At 35.9% G+C, this 24984-nt stretch overlaps 1 protein-coding gene across 1 annotated transcript in view; it reads left to right on the top strand.

Moving 5' to 3' along the window:
- The window catches only part of LOC112401497 (zeta-sarcoglycan-like), a gene marked incomplete at its 3' end in the record, with an annotated part of 443517 nt that overhangs the window by 269253 nt on the left and 149280 nt on the right, over nucleotides 1-24984 (top strand). Inside the window, exon 2 of the mRNA XM_024747793.1 lies at nucleotides 13581-13775. Coding sequence (XP_024603561.1) covers nucleotides 13581-13775 — 195 coding nt within the window. The remainder of the gene's footprint in view (nucleotides 1-13580; nucleotides 13776-24984) is intronic.

Genomic DNA, 24984 nt, shown 5'->3' with positions numbered 1-24984 from the left:
CCTTGGTGTATGCATCTACCCATGTTGTGTTTAGAGCACGAAACTTCTTCCACTGAAGTCGGATTCTGTCCAAGGTAGTTGCACTGATCTGTGGCCTATTGCTCTCTGATCTGTTATGTAAAAAAGATTGTAAAGAACAGGTGCATGAGAGCATGCCTATGGCTTTAAGCAAGCGCCTTCAGGTCACTGTTTTCAGAAGACTGCTTCCTGGAGCCCATCTCAGGGACACAAAACAAGTTCTTAGAATTGAATTCAATCTCAATTTGGCCATTTTTCTTAGGTGTAGGTGAATAATAAATGTTCCATTCCTAAGAATTACCTTAGCCACCTTACAGTTAACTCTTACCCCTACTATATATTCCCTCACTCCACTCCACTGCACGGCTCCCCGTGTTAGGCAATACCTGGGTCTTCCCTTTTCTTACTCTGATTACAAATTTCAGTTTTGTTTTCCTTTAGAAGGCTCAGCTCAGGATAGACTTGCTTCATGGAGTAGCAGTAGACAAATTTAACCTCTCACCGTTTTTTTCTCATCCTGTTTTTCACTTTACATTTGTCTATATATTTTCAATACACGCTTAAAACAAACCCTAGGCAGATTTTCGTCACTCTCGTTTTACAGGGAAGGTACATAGAGCACAAATATCATGTCCAAGTTCACACATGGAGAGGAGGGTGGTAATAACTGCTTTCCAAACATCATTAGTCACTTTCTACAAACTTTATGATTTCCCCCATATTTATACAACACATATACCTCTATGCAAATAAAGCTATTTTTAAAGGAAATTTTAGACCAATACGGTAAACTGGAAACCTGTCTTGCCAAAAGACAGCATCCTAAAAGATAACTGGAAAGATACAGCCAGTTTCACCTGCTGTAAGGTAACAGGAAAGATAAATGCAACAAAAACAAAACAAATTTATTATATCCTAACTAGAGACATACTGTTTGACTGAAAACTTCCCCAACAGCTCTTTTTCTGAGGGGAAGGGCTAGAAATTAGTAATTTGCTTACTAGCATAAGAAGGACTTTCCACATGATGTGCTAAGAAAGCTTGGAAGCAAATGTAAAAGAGAATAGATTTCTCTTTAGATGAATCAAAGATGTTTAATGTCATGCTTATTTACTGTCTGAAGTGTTTTCACAATTTCCTTACCACCAGTAGCACAGAATCTCACAGTGGAGGAAGCACAGATTACATTCATTTGCCTATTTGTTTATGGATACTAGAGATGGTTTGGTGTATACGTAAATGTATTTTAAATGCTTTGCATGGAGTAGGTGTTCAGTAAATATTTGTTGGGAAAGTAGTGTGACATAATTAAAAAAACCAAAACATCAACAATAACTCCCATAGCCATCTCTACACCCGAATCAAAAAATCAATTTCCTACTCGTTTGTGGGATTTTAAGTATGTTAATTTCAGGGGCTGTAGATTATTAAGTACTAAAATGAGACTTGCAATAGTCAACTTCTGTAGAGTGGTGTTGATGAATACATGAGATAACCTAGGTCAAGGGCTGGCTGAGTACTTAGGCCATAGGCAGCATGGGGTCTCGCTGTGGTGGTTAGGATTAAATGAGTAACACTTGTTGGACATTACTATCTAGCACATGACAATCTCAAAGAGATCATTTTACTGTTACTATTATTATTGTTAGTTCCCTTTCTTTCCCTCAAATGAAGAATCATTCAGTGTTAAAACGTGGTTCTTTTTTCACTGAAAAGGATTCTTTTTCATTTCTTAATAGAAAGTAATTTGGGTGGGTATTATTTAAAGTAAACTAACTCATTTTGCTTTATTTTCAGATTACATGGAAACATTTAGCTTTCTAGTTTAGGAATATGACCAAACACAAGCTGGGCATAAACACATGTGATAGGGAGCGCTGAAGTACTGTTAAAATGCAAAATTCTGCACATGGCACTAGACCATGCATTATTGAAATTTCACCTTAATACTGTATCGTGAAAATAATGTAGCGAATGAGTACTTTGCAATTCATCATTAAATCCATACAATGATTCAAATGAATTAAAATATGTGGATTTTAGCTCTTTTAAATTAGATTTTTTTAAGTGTTTTAAACCAGTGATTTTTTTTTTTTTCGGTACACGGGCCTCTCACTGCTGTGGCCTCTCCCGTTGCGGAGCACAGGCTCCGGACGCGCAGGCTCAGCAGCCATGGCCCACGGGCCCAGCCTTTCCGCGGCACGTGGGATCCTCCCGGACCGGGGCACGAACCCGTGTCCCCTGCATCGGCAGGCGGACTCTCAACCACTGCGCCACCAGGGAAGCCCTAAACTAGTGATTTTTATTATTGTTTCTTTTCCTATTCATTCCAACGTACTTTTTCTAAAGTATACTATGTACTATAAGTAAATAATATAAAGGTATTATAAATGTATTTATATATACATATAATTTATACATACATGTATACACACACATATATACACACACAAATATCTCAAGGTTCACCTTGGCTACTGATATTTTCAGTTATTCTTAGAACTAGCAATTGACATGCTTTTAAACATTTCTTTGATATTCTTCTAGTCGAACTTTCTATCCCTGCAGTATCTTGACTGTAAGATGGGTACTTTTAAACTAGCTAAATGCAATTTACGAAGGTCACCAATTTATAATATGGCCATGGCCTTTTCAGATCATCAGGTAGAAGCCTAAATTAAGTATTGTGGCTTGGAATACAGCTCTCCAGATCTTTGGAGAGAATAAAATTATTAAAAACATATAATTTGTATAATGCAATAATAGAACAAGTGGGAGAATATGGAGTCTGGCCTCTAGGTAAGCTTTTCAGAAAGCTTTGTTTACCACACAGAGAAAGCACAGGGCGTGTCATACGGGAGCACAACAACCAGCTGTGTGCAGCCAGCTGGTTTCCTGCCCCGTGGACCAGTGTTCATAGTGTGAGGGAGTAAAAAATAATTTTCTGTCTACACTTCTGAGTTCTTGGCTGAGGCCCTAGTAATAAAGGACAGATTAACAAGAGAGAACCAAACAGATTATTAACATGTATCCCTCGTGTATACCTGAGAGATAGCAGAGAAAAATAAGTAACCCAAAGAAGTGGCTTAGAATTTAGGCTTAAATGCCATCTTAATAGGGAAAGGGGAGGGGAAAGTAGGCCTCTTAGGGGAGAGTAAAGGTTTTTACTGAAGATGAATGGGCCCTTAGAAGAATAGATGGGAGGTGAAGATGGGCCCTTAGAAGAATAGATGGGAGGTGTGATAGTTTGGACAAAGTGTGTCTGGATGTGGTGTCACCTTCTAGTCTCCTCTCCCATGACAAGACTTAATCTTCCCTGGTTGATGAAACTCCTGGGTGTGGGGGGGGGGGACCTGTGACAACTGAATTTTTGTTTGTCATCTTCACTGCTGCGTCTGTAGCTTCTAGAAAGGTGCCTTGTGAGTAGAAAGTGCTAAACTGACTTTTATTTAATATACGAATAAACATGACGGTATTTATGCTTTGGGAATATGTGTTGAGACTAAGCAGTAGAGGCAAGAAATAAGTCAGAAGGCAGAAAACTCTAATCTTGCTATGATAAATTCTAAAACAGAATGCTGACAATAAGGACCGATACAAACAGATATATGTGGAAAATATGAAAAATAAATAAAGATGGAGCTATATGCTCCCCACCTCCCAAAAAAGAGACATAGGATCTTAGCATCAATAAAATTCTTTGTTTTTTAAGTACAGTGACTTAAAATATTGTGCTATTATCAATAGAATCAGAGACACGGGGACGAATAAATAGCTCAATTGTATATACATAATTGGATTCAGAAGCTTCCGAATTTAGAGGGCTGGAGATTCAGAACTGGGGCTTATATTTGAAGTTCAAATTAGAGTTATTTTTTTAAGTATCATTGTCTCAAGAGGACCCCACTACCATCCCTGAGATATCATCTGATCCATTAAGGACATGAAAAAGCTACAGCTTTCCAATTCACGAATGGAAAAATTATGTCCACAATTTTATATTATTCTGAATCTCATATAATTCCATTCACTCTCACCATGTTCCCTAAATATGTTTCCAATTGCCTGAAGTCTATGCTTTCTAAATATATTCATCCATCCGTAGAGTCAACAAATATTTATTGAGTTATTTAATGAAGGCCATGGACGTAACAGTAATACACTAAATGGCATCTTTATGATTCCTAAAGTGCCCCCTTTTCTGAGTTAATATAAAAATCAGTTTGATTTCAGCTGAATCAACAATAAAGCTACTAGTAGAATGCCTAGCATGGAGCAGGTATTCGGTAAAAGTGGGTATTAATCTCAATTTATCATTGATAGCATATCTAGCTCTGTGTTTGGTGCTAGGGTGACTATAAAAGAATTCTAAGCAAAGGCATTTATTGCGCGTGTAAAGCAGGAAAAATAATTTCCCCTCTACCCTTATGCATTCTTGGCTGAGAGTCTTATAATAAAAAACAGATTAACAGGAGAAAAAAACGAACAGAATTTTATTAAAATGTATCCCCCCTGCATGCCCAAGAGATGCCCAGGGAAAAATGAATAATTCAAAGAAGTGGCTTAGAATTCAGGCTTAAATACCACCTTAATAGGGAAAGAAGAAGGAAATGTAGGTCTCTTAGGGGAGAGTAAATGACGTTTAGGAAAGATGAATGGGCCCTTAGAAGAATAGATGGGAGGTGTGAATAGTTTGTGACAAAGTGGGTCTGGGTGTAATGTCATTTCTAGTCTCCTGTCCGGTGACACGAGTCAATTTGCCCTGGTTGATGCAACTCCTGGGGAGGGGATTTATGACAATTGAGTTCCTTTTGCTAAATCCATCTATAGGCAGAGAAGGGGAGTTCAGAGCAATCCTCTCCCTGTATTTGCTGTTTTTCAAGTGCCAGTAGCTCAAAAGAATCAATGTGCCAAAGTGGCATATTTGGGGGTGGTATATTTTGCTACCCTTCCTCAGCTAAGACAAGAAACAACAATAAAACAACTGAAAAGAAAAGGAATACAACACATACATCATCACCAAAGCTCCTCAGCTGAGAAGGATAACGAGTTAATCTTATTTAGTTTTCTAATACCAGCACTGAAAAGAGCCTGATTTGCGGTGTATAAACTAAAATCAGAGTGCCATCAGTCCATTTCTCTTTCCAGTTTTCACCCCTGGTGGACAGACAGGTTATACTCACAATCTAGGTGGGCCTGACCAAGGTTAGTATGAGTAATGATGGACGAAGCATTCACCTCTTCTCCTAGCCCATGCTCTCCCGAGTGGCTCCTGCTGAGATTCCACAGAGGGAGAGTCGGAGGATCAGGGCCGACCCTCAGGTGGCATCTCCCCAGCACTGATGGAGATATCTGTCCACACAGGTCCCACTTCATGATGACTATTCAGGCTTCTTTCTACACCCTTCCTTCATGGCATCAGATGCTGAACTGGTCTGCATTTCCTCTCTGCCACTAACTTGTTATATCAAAAATGGGCCCTATCTTTTTTCCCCACTTTAAAACAAAAATTCAAGAGATTTGAAATCTAATTATTGGCCCAGTGGCTTTGTCTTCATCCAGGTAGTGAACATTTAGTTATGCTGGGGATAAAAACTTTGTTTTGACGAGATCATGTGGATCTTTACAAAGTCATCTTTAATTCATTTAAAGCAGTACATTCTAAATTAAAATATATTCTCCATGAATCTCCTCTTTTCCTCATCTCCAAAACTGAGCTTAACCTCAAGCAGAACACATTTCTTAAGAGCTCATTACACGTTAGAGAATTTTACCAAAAAACAGAGCAAAACAAAACAAAGAAACCCCAAATTTGACTATGCTATAAATAATTTAAATTACTGTAGTAAAATGTAACTAAGTTTGTGAAAGTGGGAAAAAAGTGACTTTCAAGAGAATAAGTATTTTGAAATTTGTTTTCAAGATTTTTCACAACCAGTGGTGCTTTCCAATTAATCATCAAGGCTGTGGAAGCCATACTTTATCTTTCTTGTTCTCTTGAAGTTTTTCTGCTTGCTGTTAGAAAAAAAGCCAATAAACCTTACTCTTTCTCCTATTCTCTTTCTTACTATTGCCCTTTAAACATGTTTTCCTGTTGATCCTTATTGCTTTAAATATTATGGGCTTTCTAGTTGCCCAGTTAAGCTCTCCAGCCATGTTTCTGGCAAATTTGTGTTTCCTTAAAGATTTTTCCCTTTCCTCCTGCTGTGCATGTGTAGCAGTGCTTTCCTGTGGGCTTCTCATGCATGCAGTCTTAGTGTGAATGATGCTCACAACCACCTATGTTGTTTATTGTTTTTTAAAATTAATTAATTAATTTATCCTTGGCTGCATTGGGTCTTCGTTGCTGCGCCAGGGCTTTCTCTAGTTGCGGTGAGCAGGGGCTACTCTTCGTTGCGGCACATGGGCTTCTCATTGTGGTGGCTTCTCTTGTAGAGCACGGGCTCTAGGCAGATGGGCTTCAGTAGTTGTGGCACGCGGGCTCAGTAGTTGTGGCTCGCGGGCTCTAGAGCACAGGCTCAGTGGTTGCGGTGCACAGGCTTAGTTGGTCCACGGCATGTGGGATATTCCCGGAACAGGGATCGAACCCGTGTCCCCTGCATTGGCAGGTTTATTCTTAACCACCGCGCCACCAGGGAAATCCCATACCTATGTTGTTTCATCTCTTGGTGATGATACAACTCTGAGTGGGCAAAAGACTTCCCAGCCTCCTTCAAAATCACTTTAATGGCTAAGATTTTCTGTTAATAGCACATGAGGGGGTCTGAGAATTGAGTGACTTTATTGTTAGGAACCTAAATCTAAGTCTGTGACTGAATAAATGCCAAAAACTGTGATGGAGTTTTCATCCAATTAAATACTGGAAAAGTATTTTCTATGTAAAAGTGCTTCATTTTAGAGTACATGAAATATGCAAAAATAAGCTCAGAAGGATGACTGGGTCATTCTCTGTAAACGTCCACATTTTTCTAAAATTTTTATTCATTTGGGAATGTGTTGCCCTTTTAATGTCTATTCAGGTTTCTTTTTTACTGTCAGCCTTGGCTGGAGTCCTCTTCTATTTCATCTCAAGAGGTAGCTCCATTTGACTGAGATATCTTTCATCATTCTTGAAATTCAGTTGCTAGGCTGCTACTTTTCCAGGCTGTAAAATCTGACTACAGCATTTTCCATAAACCAACTGGAAAAAAAATTCATTCCAAATGGACATTTTTCTTAAATAGAAAATTTTAACTGCCGTCTTCTTGGAATGTGCCTTTGAGAATTAAGTATCACAGATAGGGAGAAGTTTCAATTGCCATGGTAAGTGGACTTTATTGTTTTCAGTCTCTCTCAACATTAGTAGCTGTTTAGAGACTCATTTTCTGGGAACAGGAAACAAAATGCCTTTCTGCTGTGTAAAGTTAATGCCGTATAATTTGGACATTTCAAGCATCTAGTGTTTTAAATGATATTTCCAGCATGTCTTTTAAAATGAATTCCAATATAAATACTTATACGGCACTGAAGGAGGGGACCACTAGCTAAAAGGTGGAAGATCAGTTTCTTAAATGAGGATTTTTACTGTTTAAAAGGAAAGGGGAACTTTAGCATTCTACTTTTCTCCTCCCACGTTGCTCTTATATAAGTCAGTGTAACGTTCATTTGAGAGCAGAGGGCATTGGGGGAGAGGAAGGCTAAGTGGCTTGCCCTAGGATGTACAGAAAAGAATGGCCAGACTGGGATTACAGCTTGGCACGTAAATCTGAGACTGCACTTGCTGTGCCCATTCATTCCTTGTCTGAACAAATAACAGACAATTGTAGTGTTAAATCTAACATGGTCAACACTTAATGAGCAGTGACACCAACATGATTTACCACTTCTCCTGGAATCTAAGATATTCCCAGTGAGGAAGTTAAGGGGTTTTGGAACTGAGATTAAATTTTTATGGTCACAAAGCTGTTGCATATTGCTACTTGAATGTGCCAAGTGTTAGCTCTGTAATCAGAAATTAAAACCAATTTCCCAAATTATCTAGCTTACTTTCCAGGAGACACATGCTTCTCTTTTATATTCATATTTCCCATAACAGGGAACACAGGGAACAGGTCTGAGCAAAATTGAGATTCTTAATTTATATTTTAATTTTAAGGAATGAAATAGTGAGTTAAACAAATAATCTATTTCCTTCCGGTCTGTATGCTTACGTCTCTGTGTTATAGCCAGTATTGATGTGAGTAGTATTATAATAGTGTTAAATGTGGTATTTTAAAAACAATTACATCAATTATATGACTTGAAATATAAAATTGGGTTCTCTTTACACCTTTATCATCAGATTGACAATTTAGTGGTAAAATCTGGACTGGAGAGAACAGGTTCTCAATACCTGGGCTTGAACTAACTTTCTAATGCCCTCGTGCTTTTGGGCAAAGTCCGAGAGTCCTTTTTCTATTCTTGGTAAAACTCAGATTTAAAAAAGTGAGGACTTACAATTCACTTCCGTACTTCTCAGTTCTCACTGCCATATTTAAGTTGTTCAACCCCCCCCGCCCCCCGCCCCCCGCCATTAGGATCATAAGGATACAAACGTGAGCGTGTCACTTGATCATCCTTTCAGACAATATTTCTTCCTTACAAAACATAAAACAGAGCATTCCATTAATAGCTTTTATTTTTACCCTTAATTTAGCCATGGCAATGTAAAACAATTATCTCAGACGTTGTAAAAATCTCTTTTAACCTCTTCTTTTCTTCTAGTCTCACAAATATTAAGACATGTCGAATTGTCTTTAGCCTTTCCTGTCTAACTAGAGAGATGCCACGTCTAATTATATTCACAAACGCCCTCCTTTCTCTACTCCCAATTTTAGAAAATAAATAATAAAACCTTACTTAAAGAGAGGAAAGACTGTGGGGATGGAAAGGAGAAGATGGTACTTATACCCATGAGCATTCTAGGTCTTATACAGTGAAATCCAAATGGAGCAAGTTTGTAGTGATGGAGCCTCTGATTAAGTGTGCTGTGGAGCAGGTGAGTCTCAGTGCCACACGTCCCAGAGCCAGGCACCTGCAAACTCTAACCACGGTGCGGCTACCTTCAGTTTTGCATATGCTGATGTGAGTCAGAATACTAGTGCATGACTAAGACCAAGAACTCTTCTCATTGGATTATGATCATTATAACCTGTCTACTTTATTCCCACCTTGTAAAGCCCAGCTGCCTGGCTGATCTTCTGTCATTGTCACTAGTTCCTCGGCCACCACACCTCTGAGAATGCAGAACTTGTCTCTGTATCCCAGATTTCACTTCGACTATTGGTCCCATATTAAGTAACCTCATTGCTTTTCCATTTTCTCTCTCATATCCTTCACATAAACTCACACTGGTCCCTGATTTAATACTCCAACATCTGACTTCATATTCTCATCTGAAATCCCATTCCTTTGCTCTTCTCTACCCCTCAAAAACTGTCTATACTCTCTCCACTTCCTCATATTTCATTTTCTATTTAGCCCACTCTAATTCGGCCTTCAGATAAATCTTCAAAGATCTCCTTTAACTTTCTTTATAGAAGATTTCCATCATTTTAATTTCATCTTAGGTGTCACTTCCTTGGTGAGGCGCTCTCCTTCTACCACTTTCAAAGTAGTTTCCCACACCCCCATTATATCACCATGCCTATTATCTTCATAGCCTCTATCACTATTTAATATTTTATTGCTTATATCATGAATCCATTATATTGTATTTATCATCTTCAGAACATATTACTATTTGATATGTTATTTTCTATATACACAGAATTTTTTACGTTATTGGTTTATTGTGTTTTCCATAACCATGTGAAATTCATGAGTGCAGCAAGCTTGAACTCTACCTGCACATAGTTGCCACTAAAAACATATTTTATCGAATGAAGACTAGAGTCTCAAATACTGTGCCTTGCTCTGAGTATTTATACAAAATACCTAAATAATGATGCCAGGTAGATTGGAATATTTATAACGTTACCCTGGCTTTAGTATTTTGTACTGTTGTCCCCTTCTGTGAGACAGGGGAGTAGTAACCAATGGACTCTGATGCTTTAGTTAATTTTTCTCCCATTCCATCCAGCTCAGTAGACTTTACCAGAATTCTCCAGAGCTAGATTATTAGTGATGAATCATGTTTAGGTCATTAGTGATTAATGAATGATTAATTCATTCTCTTCTAGTATTTGCACACTAAGTTATTAAATTTACTGAACAAAATAACCCTTTCTGAAAACCAGATTTTCCATACCTTTGGAAAAAAATGTTGAAAAGTTCACAAGGTCTAGAAAGTGCAAAGTCCAGAATTAAATCAGCCCTTCCCTGAATGACAAGAGGATACAAATAAATGCATTTATCTTAACGTGAATGCTGATAAACATCTGGATCCAAGAAGGCTGAAAACTTCCTCAACCTTAGCTAAGAAAGACTGTGTTTTAGAAGTTATTTGACTCTAACGAATGCTTTTAAACATAAAATCTAGTATGAAATAGAACTGCAAAACTAAGATGAAGGAAGTCCTAATTATTTTAAGTAATAACCAATAATAGGGGTAGCCACAACCTTGAAAACCAAAAGAATTGCAAAGCAATAATTTGGAGAATGTTGAATTTATATTTCAGAAGGAAGTAGAGAGGACTAACCAGAGAGACAGCACAGTGATATATATTCTCTCAGGAAATCTTGGCCATTTCTCTTTCAGGAAGTTTACTTAGCTCTTCTGAGAAAATAAGTATATCTGCAAGTGTACGTTTGTTACATTCCTTTAGAATGACAATAAACACTTAAACAATTTTCTATTTTGTTTATGGAATTCTCATAATGCCAAGGGAACCAAGATATTTCAGAATATGTTTAATACTTGAAAATGGGTCAGCATTTAACATTTCAGGCGAAGGTTGTAAAAGTTTCAAATATAGGGTAGTTTGCTTAATCTCTTAAGCGTTGTATGTTGTTCTCTACAGAGCACTGTAACCACTGTGAACGCTTTTGTGATCTTGAAAAACACTCAGGTCTGTGAGACTTAAGAAAGAAGGACATTTTTAAAGAAAACTCTATAGTCTTGTTGTCTTTTTGCAGCTTGGATATTCTGAAGTATTTTGTGATGAACAAAATATATAAAGTAATAATGTTAAACTCATCTTTATTTAAGAAAATATCATTGAATTTCTTGAGGCGGTAAAATAGTTTTAATTAAATAACAGATTTTTTTGTTTTCTTGACAACTTTTTCTCTTGGCTTTTTGTTATGCTATTTGCTTTTTCAAATTGTTAGAGGCATTTGATATATTTACTGAATTTCTGATGCTTTACCAAAAAAAATCAATTCTATTGTTGAAAGCCCATTTTCTTTGTAATGTGTGTTTGTTTTATTTCAGATACTTATTCAGTTCTCATTTCTTTTCTAAGGCATGTTAATCTCATCTTCATGTCTAAGCAGAATTTGTAGAAATAGAATATTGTAAAAAGGAAGTTTGCTTTAATATGAGATTAAAGACAGTGCATGGTCTGAATAGTCACAGCATTTTGCTTGTGACTTCAGAGACCAGCTATACCAGGGAAGGTCTCTTCCTTGTCAGCTGGACATAATCAGGTTTCTGGGCTCTTTTTCTCCACTCTCACATCCATACTCTTCCTCTTTTCAAGAACATGGCTCTTCCTTTTTCTTCCCTTTAACTGTGGTGGTCCTTAGAGTTCCCTTTATCGTCTTCCTATAATGTATTTTCTACTTTGTAATAATAGCCATTGTCAGAACTATAAAATCTCCACCAGAATCTTCAGGCAAAGTAAATTCCTGTGGTATTCTGTCACCTGTTGTATAACTTTACGTTCTGTAGCAGTTAGTAAGTTACACATCTCCACTCCAAATTGGAATTAAGGTCTGAAGCTTTTGGGCTACTTTCAAGAAAACATTAAATATTAATTTAAATAATAACAATGACAATAAAGAAAAAGGTAATTTTTTATATTATGAAAGAATTTGGTCTTAATCATCTAATAGTATTAGCTCTTCTAATACATTTTAAATTATAATTTAACATATGAAACTATTTTTATTTTCTTACATGTAATATACGTCACTCATAAAAAATTGGAGAGATAATATTTAACAGTACATTAATACAATTTGAAGTTATAGCTCTAAAATAAATAGAAAAATGGGAGAAAGCCAAATAACTTGGATATTTTGCATTTCTCAGTATATAGTTCAACATTTTATTTAGTGTAGGATTAAGTCAGTTAACACCATAAATTAATAATCTTACATTATATATTTTGTACTACTTAATAGGTAATTTAAATTCTTTGTTATGTTGTTTTTATCATTGCATAATTTATTCAGCATTATTTCTGTTGGTGTATTAATTATTAATTGCATGCACAAGAAATCTGAGAAAAAACTAAAAAGAAAAAAATGAACAATTATTGTTCTATAGAAAATCATATTTTATAAAATTTAAAGTTTCCATCCTTCAGGTAATGAATATATTATTCTGAAAATTGTATACCCAGTACATATGCTTTGACATTTCTTATCCATATTCTTAGGTTTTATCAGATAGTAAATAATGCATTTGCTCTTTGAAAGAACTGATTTAGAACCTAAATTTATATACTACCATAGAATACCATCTCCCCTTTTCCAAAACTGACTTCTGCTGATATCATTGTATTATGTTACAGGATAGTAAATATGCTGTTTGTTCTTTCAGAGATCAATTTTATACTGATAACTCATTGAAATACAACTAAAATAAATAACATTCTAAATAAAAGTTTTAATTAAGTAGTTATATCTATATAATTCTAAATAAAAGTGATTTTCTTTCCATAGGTTTTTGCAAACACACTGACATTTTATTAAAACATATACACTGAGCTCCTTATATCCTGCTTTTTTTTTTTTGCGGTGCGCGGGCCTCTCACTGCTGTGGCCTCTCCCGTTGCGGAGCACAGGCTCCGGACGCGCAGGCTCAGCGGCCATGGCCCACGGGCCCAGCCGCTCCGCAGCATGTGGGATCCTCCCGGACCGGGGCACGAACCCGTGTCCCCTGCATCAGCAGGCGGACTCTCAACCACTGCGCCACCCGGGAAGCCCTATCCTTCATTTATAAAGTCACAAAAATATCTTGTGGTACAGTTGGTCTCTGTCTACTCCGAAGAACAGATAAAATCCATTCCAAGAGTAGCATGGCTGTGCATACAGTTACTGGGCTTTAGACAAATGGAAGTATCGCTGAGAATCTTCACAGACTCCTGAGAGCAAAGGTCAATGTTAGGATTGGACAAACCCCGCTGAAAATGATACACATCTTAGAGATGTAACAGGTAGTTAAATAGCTTTGAAAAGCAAAACTAGTGATAAGCATTTGAGGGGTTTTATAACATTTCAATTAATTTTAATTAAATAAATTAATTTTAATTACTCATCAATAATTGTGTGAGCACTCACCATTATTCTTAGATATCTTGTGCCTTTTGATTTTAAAAAAATCTTTGGTTTTATTTTTGAATACTTCTTTTCTTTCTTTTTTTTTTTTCTTTCAGATGACACGAGAACAGTACATACTAGCAACACAACAAAATAACCTGCCAAGGGCTGAGAATGCACAACTTTACCCAGTGGGAATCTATGGATGGCGAAAGAGGTGCTTATACTTCTTTGTCCTTCTGCTGTTGGTTACCATGATAGTTAACTTAGCCATGACAATTTGGATATTGAAAGTGATGAACTTCACCGTGGTAAGTACAACCATGATTTTATATCTGTTGCCTTTGGTTCAAAGAAGATATAGCTTTATTGTTTTTTAATTGACAGTTATTCATCTTAATCTTTACATGTTTGCCTTGAAATTTCGAAGACTGTCATATATTATTTTATGACTGCATTCAATAGGTAATCATGATACATATATTTTACTACCTGCCATTTGAGTGTGGGGAATTAGATCATGAGACAGCAGAGCACACTGATTTATTAGGAAGCTAGAAAACGTTTTATCAATAAGCATAAAGCACTGTTTGCGAAACATGGGAATCTGAAAAATGAGTCTGCTTTTAGAAATGATATTTCATGTTAAAATTAATATAGGAAATCACAAGTTCCTTTGAAATACTTTATACAGAATATTTACCTCTCTACATTTGCTTTCTATGTAATATACTGCATGATCAAATCTGAACCCTGGAATTTTCCTGGGCTGCATGGAACAATGTCTATAATTGTCATCACATGGTGATCTCATTCTATCAGAGAGCATGGCCATGGTAAATAAAAGATAAACCAGGAATTAAATCTCTATTTTACAAAAATCAGTAATTAGCAAAATCATTGTATAATGCATAGATGAATTTTGCTTCAGTTTTTTGACCATGTACAATAAACTTATGAGGATGTCTTATCTGGGAAAAATTAGCTGCTTCAGCAAAGTCTAGTTTAGCCATTTTATATTTACTGGCTAAATTCTTAAATTTCTCTACTCTGTCTTTAAACCATTCTGCCTTTGCTTAGAAACCTGGTAGCTTCACATCCAAGCAGGTATCTTTCTTTGCTGACCAAATTGCTATTATTCTTTAGAACTCTGCATCCTCAGGGGTGAGTGGAAAGCTGACTATTTAACTTCACTGATCTTCCGATGTGGGGCTGTCTTTAAAAAAAAAAAACAACTCTGCTGTGTATTGATTTAGCAAGAGTAGTTTCTTTCTGACTTCACGAATACCGAATTCTGACTAGAAAATGAGCCCAGCATCTGTCCATAGTGTAGGGCACTGCGGTTGTGTGCAGTAGGAGCCTGGGGGGCAGGTGGCCTAACCTTCCAAAGAGAAAAAACTATAACTGTGCAAATCATGATAAAACAGCATATGCTCACGGAGAAAAATGAGCTCAGCAAGGGTTCCATGTTTTCCAATGCAGTGCAAATCCTGAAGGGTATTCATCAAAAAAAGAAATGAAAGACAAAGAGAAGATGGGCGGGACTCAGTGTGTTCCAGGATTAGAGAAGAATAACTGCTTCCTAGACATGGATATATGTTCAGGGTCATTGATCAAGGCCTGTGAGCCTGTGGGTGGCTAGAGGTGGAGCTGGGGGCTACTAGGCAAATGGTAGCTTTATGAGACTCTGATAACACATATGAACCATTCCTTTGTCCCAGGAGCTGGCTCATTCCCATACCCACCACCCCCCGGAAAAAACAGTCTTGAGAGTATCTGACACAAATGTCAGTAATTCTACCTGTCGTCTTTTTGTTCTTCTGAGCTCTGCTCCTGTGTTCACTTACTCATGCCTTCTTCATTTGTGGTTTGTGTATCACACAGTAGGGACAGTATGTACATCCCTGCAGATTTTTTTATGCTCTCTTAACTATCAGCCAAACTAGCAGTTGCTGACAGCAAGTTCTTCAACATCTTTTTTCAAAAAAAAAATTTTTTTCTTAAAGAGAAGAAGAGTAGATTTTTCTCCAAGTCTTACAATTTCAAGCATTCTTTTTCCTCTATCAAGAGACATCTTTTAAAAGCTCATGAAAAATAGGATCAACTCTCTCACCTTAGGGAGCGTTGATCCTATCCAGTGACCAGGCCACAGGAATTTTCAGATTAAATGCATGTATGTTTCTGAAGCATGTTTAAATTAATTAAGAAAATAGACTTAAAATGTGTAATTTCATGGCTGCATGCATCAGCCTCCCAATACCTTGCCCCATGCTGAGGCCAAAGCTGGATAAGCCATTCAGGGAAAATAATTGAACCGTCATCTTTGTCCTCCAGATCCACACAGGCCTCTGGGTCTCTGTTACCTATGGAGCTATCTAATTTGAATCTCAGCTGGCCAAAATGTAAATGTCAACATATTCCTTGGGATAATGAAAAGGAATTTATTTCTGTAGGAATCTTGACATTTATTTACTTATTTTAATTTAGGCATATCTATCTTTTTTGTTGTTTTTTAAATCACAATTTTATTTTTTTATAATCGAAATAGAAAACTATCCTTCCTTTAGCTATGTAAGCTATTTATATGTACCTGAAATAAATGGAAAGATAAAGTTGTGGTTTTTGTATCAAGATAATTTTTATAAGGTAACATACTCTTTATATCCATGCAGAGATTCAGAATTGTTCAGAAAAATTCCAAATCACTTAATTGCAGATTTTAGCAGTCCTAAATACTGCACATCAGATTAAGCTGCATGTACTTGCAAAGTGAAATAATTTGTAATCCTCTTACATTAGAGCAGTAAAAAAAAAATCAGTTTTAGTTTTCACTAGTACATTAGGATTGTATCTATCTCTAGAATGAATACCAAAAACCCCTTGCCATACTATAGTGAGAAGTAGTAAATGGTGTGTAAATTGTTTAGGGAGTGTTACTGATCTGCACAAAATGTATTTCACTTTCATTACAACTGTTGCCATCCAATACATGGAAATATGTGGCCATTAACATCTCTTATTTGGGCAAACTTGACATGTTATTGCTCTCAAGATATTGTGTTTTCAGCACAGCACGTGTAGCTGCCAACCTGTTCTATGATGCTTCTTGGGGTCCATCATTATGACCAGTATTACACATGATCTCTATGGTTGATATGACCTTATTCTGTTTCTCATTTTGTGGAAAATAATATCACTCTGTTATTGAGATATCCAGCTGCAGAAAATCAAGAAAAAGGAAATGACTTTATACCACAGGGTGAAAAACTGAGGGTAGATATAAACAATAATTTCCTGGCCATGAGAGTTGGTAAGTGTAGACATGAGTTGTAAGGGAGAGATTTTGAAACAACATTTGCTCGAGATCAGTATAACCCAATTACATGCTTCTGTTGTTGTTTGGTTGTTTGGTATAATATCTTCGTGATTCAATATAATAAACTAGTCCAGCAGATCTATCAAGCCAGGCATTCTGCTGAGGCAATGTTCTTTTCTTCCAGTGCCCGTGGTAAGTAAATTAGCTCTATACTTGAAAGTTGAAAAGAATATAATAATGAAGTATTCATTTTAGTCATGAGAGTACTAAGTAAAAGTTGGTGACATCCAACTGCAACTTAATTTGATTGGACATGTTAACAAGCCAGCAAAAGAAAGAATGGAAACTTAAGTGCCATTTATGAAGTGAAGATTGAGAGGAAGGTCATGAATGTTGTGACTGAAAAGTCAAGAGTACCCAGATATGGATAATAATTGAAACAATCAATTAATTGAATACATTAGAAAAAAATTGTTAGAGGCTTATATGATGAGTGGGATGAATGTTGGATGAAGGGAAATCGCAGGAGAAGCTAGATTGAATATCTTAGTTTTTAAGGATTGAAAAGGAACTGGGACATTTTTAGTTCAACCATCCACGTATCTCTAGAGCTCACTCTACAACGTTCTCTCTATTTGGTCACTCAGCATTTGCTTAAATTCTCCTTTGGATGATAAGCAAACCATCTCATTATATCACTGGATAGTTTTGTTGTAATTGATATCTTGGTATCTTGTTGCAATCTTCCTGTATGTTAACTCCAGTCTTAGGATCCTAATTCCATTCTTTCAGTCTGACATCAATTTATTAATCAAGACAACAATATGTTCCAATATACACACATATACATACATATATAAACAAACATGCACATGTATACACATGTATATACTTTTATACATATGCACATCAAGGATGTATATAGCTTTGATCATATTGCATTTTAATGTCTAAAGATCAGAATATGTAAGAGAGAGTCTTATGCAATCCCTTTGGTTTCCTTAGTTGCGACTTCCTTTTTTCATCTCATATTCTCTTTATTACATATTTACAAGTATATGTTTACAAGATGATCGACCCTTTTATGATATCTTTCTGTTTATGGCCGTTGCCTATAGAGTCACTGATACCTTTTATCATATTTTCTTTTAGTGTACCTTTCTAAAGTTGAGATCGCACATAATACTATATTTAGCTTTCTGCTTTCTCACTTTTTAAAGCTAAATGTTTTTAAAGTTAATTCGGGCAGAATATGAAATAATATACTTTTTCTGATTCTTAAATCCTGTACTCCTTCTAATACTTTGGTAAATGACACATCACACATCCCCATCTCACACTTGTAACTATTTATTCCTTTTTTTTTTAATCTTCATCAGTAACCAAGTGATGTATTATCTATAGCCATTTCCAATCTACCTAAGATGGCTAAAGTGTGTCTGCGATATGCTATCATCTGTGTGTCCATCCAAAAACTTGCTACTCCCACAGTTTTCTTCATTTCACTTTCTAATAGGACCGTTACTTTGGAATGAACTTTTCCATCTCCATTTATCCAACCAGTTCTTATATTTATCAAAGCTGTGTCCTAATCTCAGATGCATTTTATTTCTTACTCAGAATCTATGGATATGGATAAACATATGTGAAGCTTAAATATGAACTAACCATATTTCATTGATTTTTAATTGTTTTTTTCTCCTCTCCTTAGCATGTTTATCACAAAATATTTTCTTTCTATATGACCTTGTTTATTGTCTGTTCCCCTCTCCACAAATGGAATATAAGCTCCTTGAGGCCAAGGGTTTTTGACACTTTTTCCACTGCTGTATTCCCAAAGCAGAGGATAATCCCTTCCAGATAATTAGCCCTTCACAAGTATTTGTGGGATAAATACCAGTCTTTAACATTACCTGCGTTGAAAACCAGTTAGCTGTTCATTTCACTATGATGTGTGCCTTTCCAAAGGCCCAGCTTGACCTAGGAAGAATTGAGGCAAAACTACTAGTTATCCCAGGTCTCTTTGCTACTGTTTAAGGTCTCATAAGCACAGGGGATGGTTCGTGGTCTATGAAGTGGTATTTATTAACTTCTACATTGAAAAAGCAGTTTTGTGTTCTGAACACCAAGATTAATAATTCCCAGTGGCTCCTGATTTAAGAGCCAACACATTCCAAGAAGGCAGGCCCAACCTTGATTATCCATTGTCAGTGGTACAGAGAGCTGCCATCATTAACATTTATTTAATATGAAATATTTTATCCTACAAAAGAATATACATATAATATATATTTAAGGCACAAATGATAATGATAACAATCATAAACAATGAAATGAACACTGTGCCACATCCCCCGGTTATAAAAATAAACATTACCAATGTCTCCTAACTCTATCTATAGAGAACCACAATCCTGAATGTTTTTTTCTTGATGTATTTAGTTTCATGTGAGTGTATGTGTGTGTATAAACCTCAAATATTATATTGCTTTTAGGTCAGCAATCTGTTTGCAAGATTAATTCCTGTTAATGTGTATAGCTGCAATTTATTTAGTTACTGTTGTAAATTTCATTATGAGTCTACCTTATTTGTTTATCAATTTTCCTTTTGAGTTATTTCCAAAGTATTTTTTGTTGTTTAATTTGCTCTCACAAACAGTGATCCTAAGAATATTTTTGTATATTGATAAGTGTAGTTGCAAATGTACAAGAGTTTCTCTAGGTTCTAGATTCTAGAGTGTATGTCTAGAAATACTGGCTTTTAACATGAATTTTTTTCCCTAAAGTGATTGAGTCAGTTTCCTACCACCACGAGCAACCTGTAAGGGTTTCTTTTGTTCTCCTTAACTTTTAACAGAGAACTGCCAGCTAAACTAAACTGCTACCTCTTAAGCCACAAATTTGACAGCCAGCTATCTCATAAAGATCCTCTTTGTTTATTGGTTTGTTTGTTTATCTGGGTGTCCCTTTCTGACAGATTTATTCCTTTATTTTTAGTCATATGTCTTATCTCTGCAATAGGATGTACTATGTTGTATTAGATGTATAATTATGGTTCATCTAAATATGTACTCTTCTCCACTCATTTTCCCAAAACCCCATTAATGTGGGAATTCCTCATGGAGCAGAATCAGGTCTTATTATCTTTTTTATCTTGGTATCTTTGCCAGGTACATAGTAGGTAATACATTATTTTCAGTTGACCATTACATCACTTATTACAATGCCTCTAGAAAACGTAATCAGAACCTCACGTGTGAGAGAAATTCACTGTGTTTCCTGACTTCCAGCCTCTCTTGGGAGGGAACCTTCTGCAGTGGAGGCTCAGCCTGTCCACCACAATCATAACTTCCCCAAGTCTCTTCATTTAGCAATTGAAATCAATGGAATATTGAGATTGTCTAGAGAAATTTGTTGACCCAGCTTGGTCTCATCTTAAGGATATTTGCGATTTTCTAAATTTACTTTGATTAAAAAAAATAAAAAGATACAAATAAAAATAAAAGATACAAATAATTAGTGGGGACAAAATAAGTCCCCACTAATAATAAACTAGTCTCTGGTTACTGAAAAAAGATGAAATGGATCAATAACAGGAGAAAGTAGAAAAGGGGAAGAATTTTATTCAAGTGGCCCACAGGGCAAAAGCAGGGGTGTGGGTTTTTATTTGCATTTCTCACAGAATTGTTATAAAACATGGACTCAGAATCAGACTTTCAGAACTTCTGAAGCTTATGCTCTTTATTCATTCCTTTCAAAAACCCACAGACATATCACCATCTGTTTTGTGTATGCAACAATTTAAGAACAGAACATGAATTCATTTTTATAACCATAACTATTATATAAGCAAGGAAAAAGCTTGAGTCTCTACTACATATTGCTAAGATATTTTCCCACAGAAAATTGGTGTCAGTAGCAGATTCCCTTAGATTGCTTGTACTGCCAAAAACACCTCTCATCATCCATGAGCAGTGGTTAAACGAATGAACTTTGGACTAGACCTTTGCATCCAAATCCTGGTTTTACCACTGATTCGCTATGTTACCTTCAACAAATTAAACAACAAATTGAACTGTGGTTCAGTTTCCTACTCTGTACAATGGGTGCAATATTATTCTTTTTATTAGATCGTTGTAAACGTCAAAACAATTAAAATAATGAAAGTTCTTCAGAAGTGCCTGGCATATCCTAACAGCTAAGATTTTGCTATTATTATTATTATTATTACTCTTATTTCTGCTGTTCTGACTTCTCAGTTATTCCATACATCATGTGAGTTAACGATTTTTTTCTATTAATGTTGAGCATAAAACAGTCCTAGAAATGTAAAAAGGTCTAAAAACATGTGTATTAATGAATAAGTAGTAAAGAAATGAGGGTGTTTATAATCTTGTTTCATACTAATGATATGCATAAAGGTTAAGAGCATGAGCTATGGAGACAGACAGCCTGATTCCTATTCTGGCTCCAGAACAGCTGCTTAGAAGGCTGGTCTTGTGTGAGTCACTTAACCTCTCTAACTCCAGTTTCTTCATCTGCAGAATGGTCAATGGTGTGGACCCATAGACATATTAGAAGTAATAAGCGAGTGAACTCTTATAAAAGTGCTTAATATGGAGCCTCAGAGTAAGTACTAATTAGTGCTAGCTATATGTAATGACCTACATTATTTCCAGGCTGTGATTAGCTGTTCATAATGATTAGCTGTTCATAATTAGTTATTTATTTTATAGGATACATTGTATAAGAGAAAATGTCTTACTTCCTTGGGATGATGGATGGATAATAAAGATTTCTTTTGAAATTCTAAGTTGACACTCAGATATAAAAATTTACCCAAAACTTTTAAGAGGAACAGTTCAGCTGTCAAAACGTCATCATGGTTTGGATGACCCTAAGACATTTAGTTTGAAAATGTGCATTACCTGAAAGGGACCCTACTGGCCTGTCTGAATGATGGAGCTTATTTTCCAGAGAGAGCTAATCTCTTTTTTGAACCATTTTGACAAATATACTACTTAAAAATTGGATGACGGAGTGGGATTTCTGTTTTTGATCCTAAATGTTCTGAGTTTCTTTAACGTTCAGAGCTTTAAATGCTTACCTGATAGAGATATTGCATTCTGAATTATAGCCCTTAGGTTATAACCTTTAGATCTAGGGAGTGAAAGTTTGAGATGCCCGGCAGCCCATATTTATTTAGCATGTAGTTTGTATTCAGCCAGATTATATGCTTTATAGACCAGACCTTACTGAATTTCACAACACTGCAAAGTAAATATTATATGCCCTTTGGCAGTTGAAGACACAGAGGCTTAGGGAAATTAGATAAACTTCCCCAGGTCACACTGATGAGCAAGGTTAGAAGCTTGGGCTCTACAATTTTAAAGTTCATGCTCTTTTTGCCACCTTTCATTGCATTAATGTTATCAAGATTCGGTTAAAATTAAATTAGTTCAGTGTTCTTCATTAAATAATTTACTTTCCTGTCTACTTTAGTGCGTTCACACAATACCATTAGATACATAACTATGACATCACTGCTTTTTAAGTATATTTAATATTCATTGGAAAAAAGATACCTCAGTCCTCTGAACTATTTTAATTTAATGGGGAAGCGTGCCTAATCTCTCATAGTCAGTGAGTAATTAGAACAGTGAAAACTCTTCTGTAAGTTCCAAACATGACTATGCTTTTGAGTTTGCCAGAATGAGCATTAAGCTTAATTTCTGGATAGAGAAATGGTGCTTATTAATGGCACCTTTATAAAAGGGACAATGATTTTCATAAAGGCTGTTTTATCCCAGTGTGACTCCAATCTAGTCTTTGCCCTCGTTAAACTATATTTTGCTGAGGAGTAACTAATTGCTCATGATGAAAAACCATTCTGAAGGTGATTTAGGACCATAGCTTTTGTCCACCTTTCTGGGCTGCCATTTCCATTTTTCCAGTTAATTCCTCACTACATGAATCATGGCTCCCGCCCCAAGCCAAGGTGGGTGGGGTGCTATCTTCTGTGGCATGACGACCACTCCACAGGGGGAGTGCCAGCAGTGGGAGCCCGCCTGCTGGAGAGCCATCGGGCCTGCACCGCCCCTCAGTGTGTTGTGTGTGGATTTACTACAGAATTTATGAGAGTGAATAGTACAGTTAATGTTGCAAGACTGCTTCCATTATAACCCTCTGTTTGTACCTCCTCATAATTTTCTGACAAATTGTCCCTCTCAGGTGAAATCATTCATGCTTAGTCTTAGCCTAGCAGTACATTTCCTTCCCTTGCCTTTAGAAAGAAAAATTTAGTCACTTTTATCCAAGTCCAAACAAGTACCAAGCAGTCATTCCTTTGACTGAATTAAAGTACAAAAACAGGGGCATAAGGTAAGCCGTGAACTCTACATGGCATGTGCTAAATGAACTACATTAGAATACCGGATATTTTGCAGGAGAAAACAAAGAATTAAGAAAATTAGCCGTTGAATAAAAAGTTATAGCAAGTACAGACTTGTTAGTTCATATGTTTTTATAATATAGAGAGATGGAAAAGACTTTTTTTCAGTGCCTGTTTTACACAGAGAAGATGGAAATCCAGAAAGATAAAATCACTCACCCATGTTGGTGACTTGCAACCAGACTATAAAATATGTTAGATCACATTGAACTTAATGTAATAAGTGCATTGTGCTTATCCTCACATGTAATAGCATATAGTATGATCTATACCTTGACTAATTTAGTAGGAAATTTAGAGGGAATTTTAAGTTTTAAAATGAAACAATGCTAATTACCTTAAGAAGAGTTAACATTTTGCTATTTTGTAAAAGAAATGAAGCAACCATTTGTTTCTCAAAAGCATAATTGAAATGTCATATTTGTTTCTAAGAAAATATATTTTTAAATAAAAGTCATCTTCTGGGCAGGGATTCATATGAATTTAATTTAAATAATAATTTCACCATAGACCTTCTTGTTAGTTTGTAAACTCATTCCCAGATCAAATATATTTTAGTACTACATAATAAATTAATAGTACTATACAACATGTTAATACTATTTATTATAAGCAGATTTCGTTTGCTGAATAGTTTAATATTTAGTTTTAAATCTTTCCAGAAATTCACCATTACAGCACCTCTGCAGATACACTGTTTCAGAAGCTGTTTATATCAGCTGATGGCTATCATCTTTGGGGTAGCTCCCAGCTTCCTTCCCAAAGCATGCATCATGGTCCATAATACAACTCCAACAGTGTTCAGCTGTATTCCAACTTGTAAATTCCACTGAATAATGTCACTGGAGAATTATATATCTGTGCTCTTGTGATTCACATATTTCTGCTATTGAAAATTTTGTATATTTCTGAGCTTAAGAAATTTTGAAATAGGCTAAGCCTCTGTTATCTCTCATATCCTCTTTATTTCTTCTTGATCAAGGGGTTAACTTAAACTAAACAGAAAAAGCACTGGGCATTTGTTAAAAGTCTTCATATAACTTGACCGAGTTTATCTCCTGATGCTAGTTTTAGTTTTAGTCGGAGGAGGGAAGTGTAAAACCTGAATTTCAGCATGACCCAAATATGCATGTGTGTGCACTCGTTACAAAAGAAGTATTTATTTTCAGTGTTCACTGAAGTCCAAAAAATATGATTATTAAGAAGCAATACAAATTGCTTAAACAATGTGTAAAACCTGTGTGCATCTCCGCTATAATATGCCTTTTAATCTCACTTCCAGTGAGTTGCAATTTTATGAATTGGACTCTGTTTTTCAGTTAACCTAGTTAATTTTTCTCTGATATGCTTCAGTCTTGATTGATGGCTTAAAAGCAATATTGTCACTTTATGTTCCTCTAAGAGCTCTGGTTAGTGAGATGCAAAAAAGCAGACAAAATAACCAGATTTGCACTAGGAAGACTCATATATATTTATTTAAAATACCTGAATACCTAGGTATTTAAAGAAACATAGGAATTGGTGTTAGTAAAGAAGGAAAGGGAACAAGTATTCATGCAACAGTTTGTTAGGTACTTTACATAGTTTGTGTTACACAGTAGGACATTCCCATGAGATGCATATTATTATCTCTTTTAAAATAAAAAACTTGGCCCAAATTCACGTAATTAAAAAGTGACTGAATTAATGTTTGAATATTTGTTTATCTAACACCGCAGGCCAAATTTGCTTCACCTGCTTAGGAATCATTCTA

The sequence above is a fragment of the Neophocaena asiaeorientalis genome, unplaced genomic scaffold (genome assembly GCF_003031525.2).
Source record: "Neophocaena asiaeorientalis asiaeorientalis breed wild unplaced genomic scaffold, Neophocaena_asiaeorientalis_V1.1 scaffold326, whole genome shotgun sequence".
Taxonomy (NCBI): domain Eukaryota; kingdom Metazoa; phylum Chordata; class Mammalia; order Artiodactyla; family Phocoenidae; genus Neophocaena; species Neophocaena asiaeorientalis.
The sequence above is the reverse complement of the archived record's forward strand: the minus strand, read 5'-3'. Positions and strand labels throughout refer to the sequence as shown.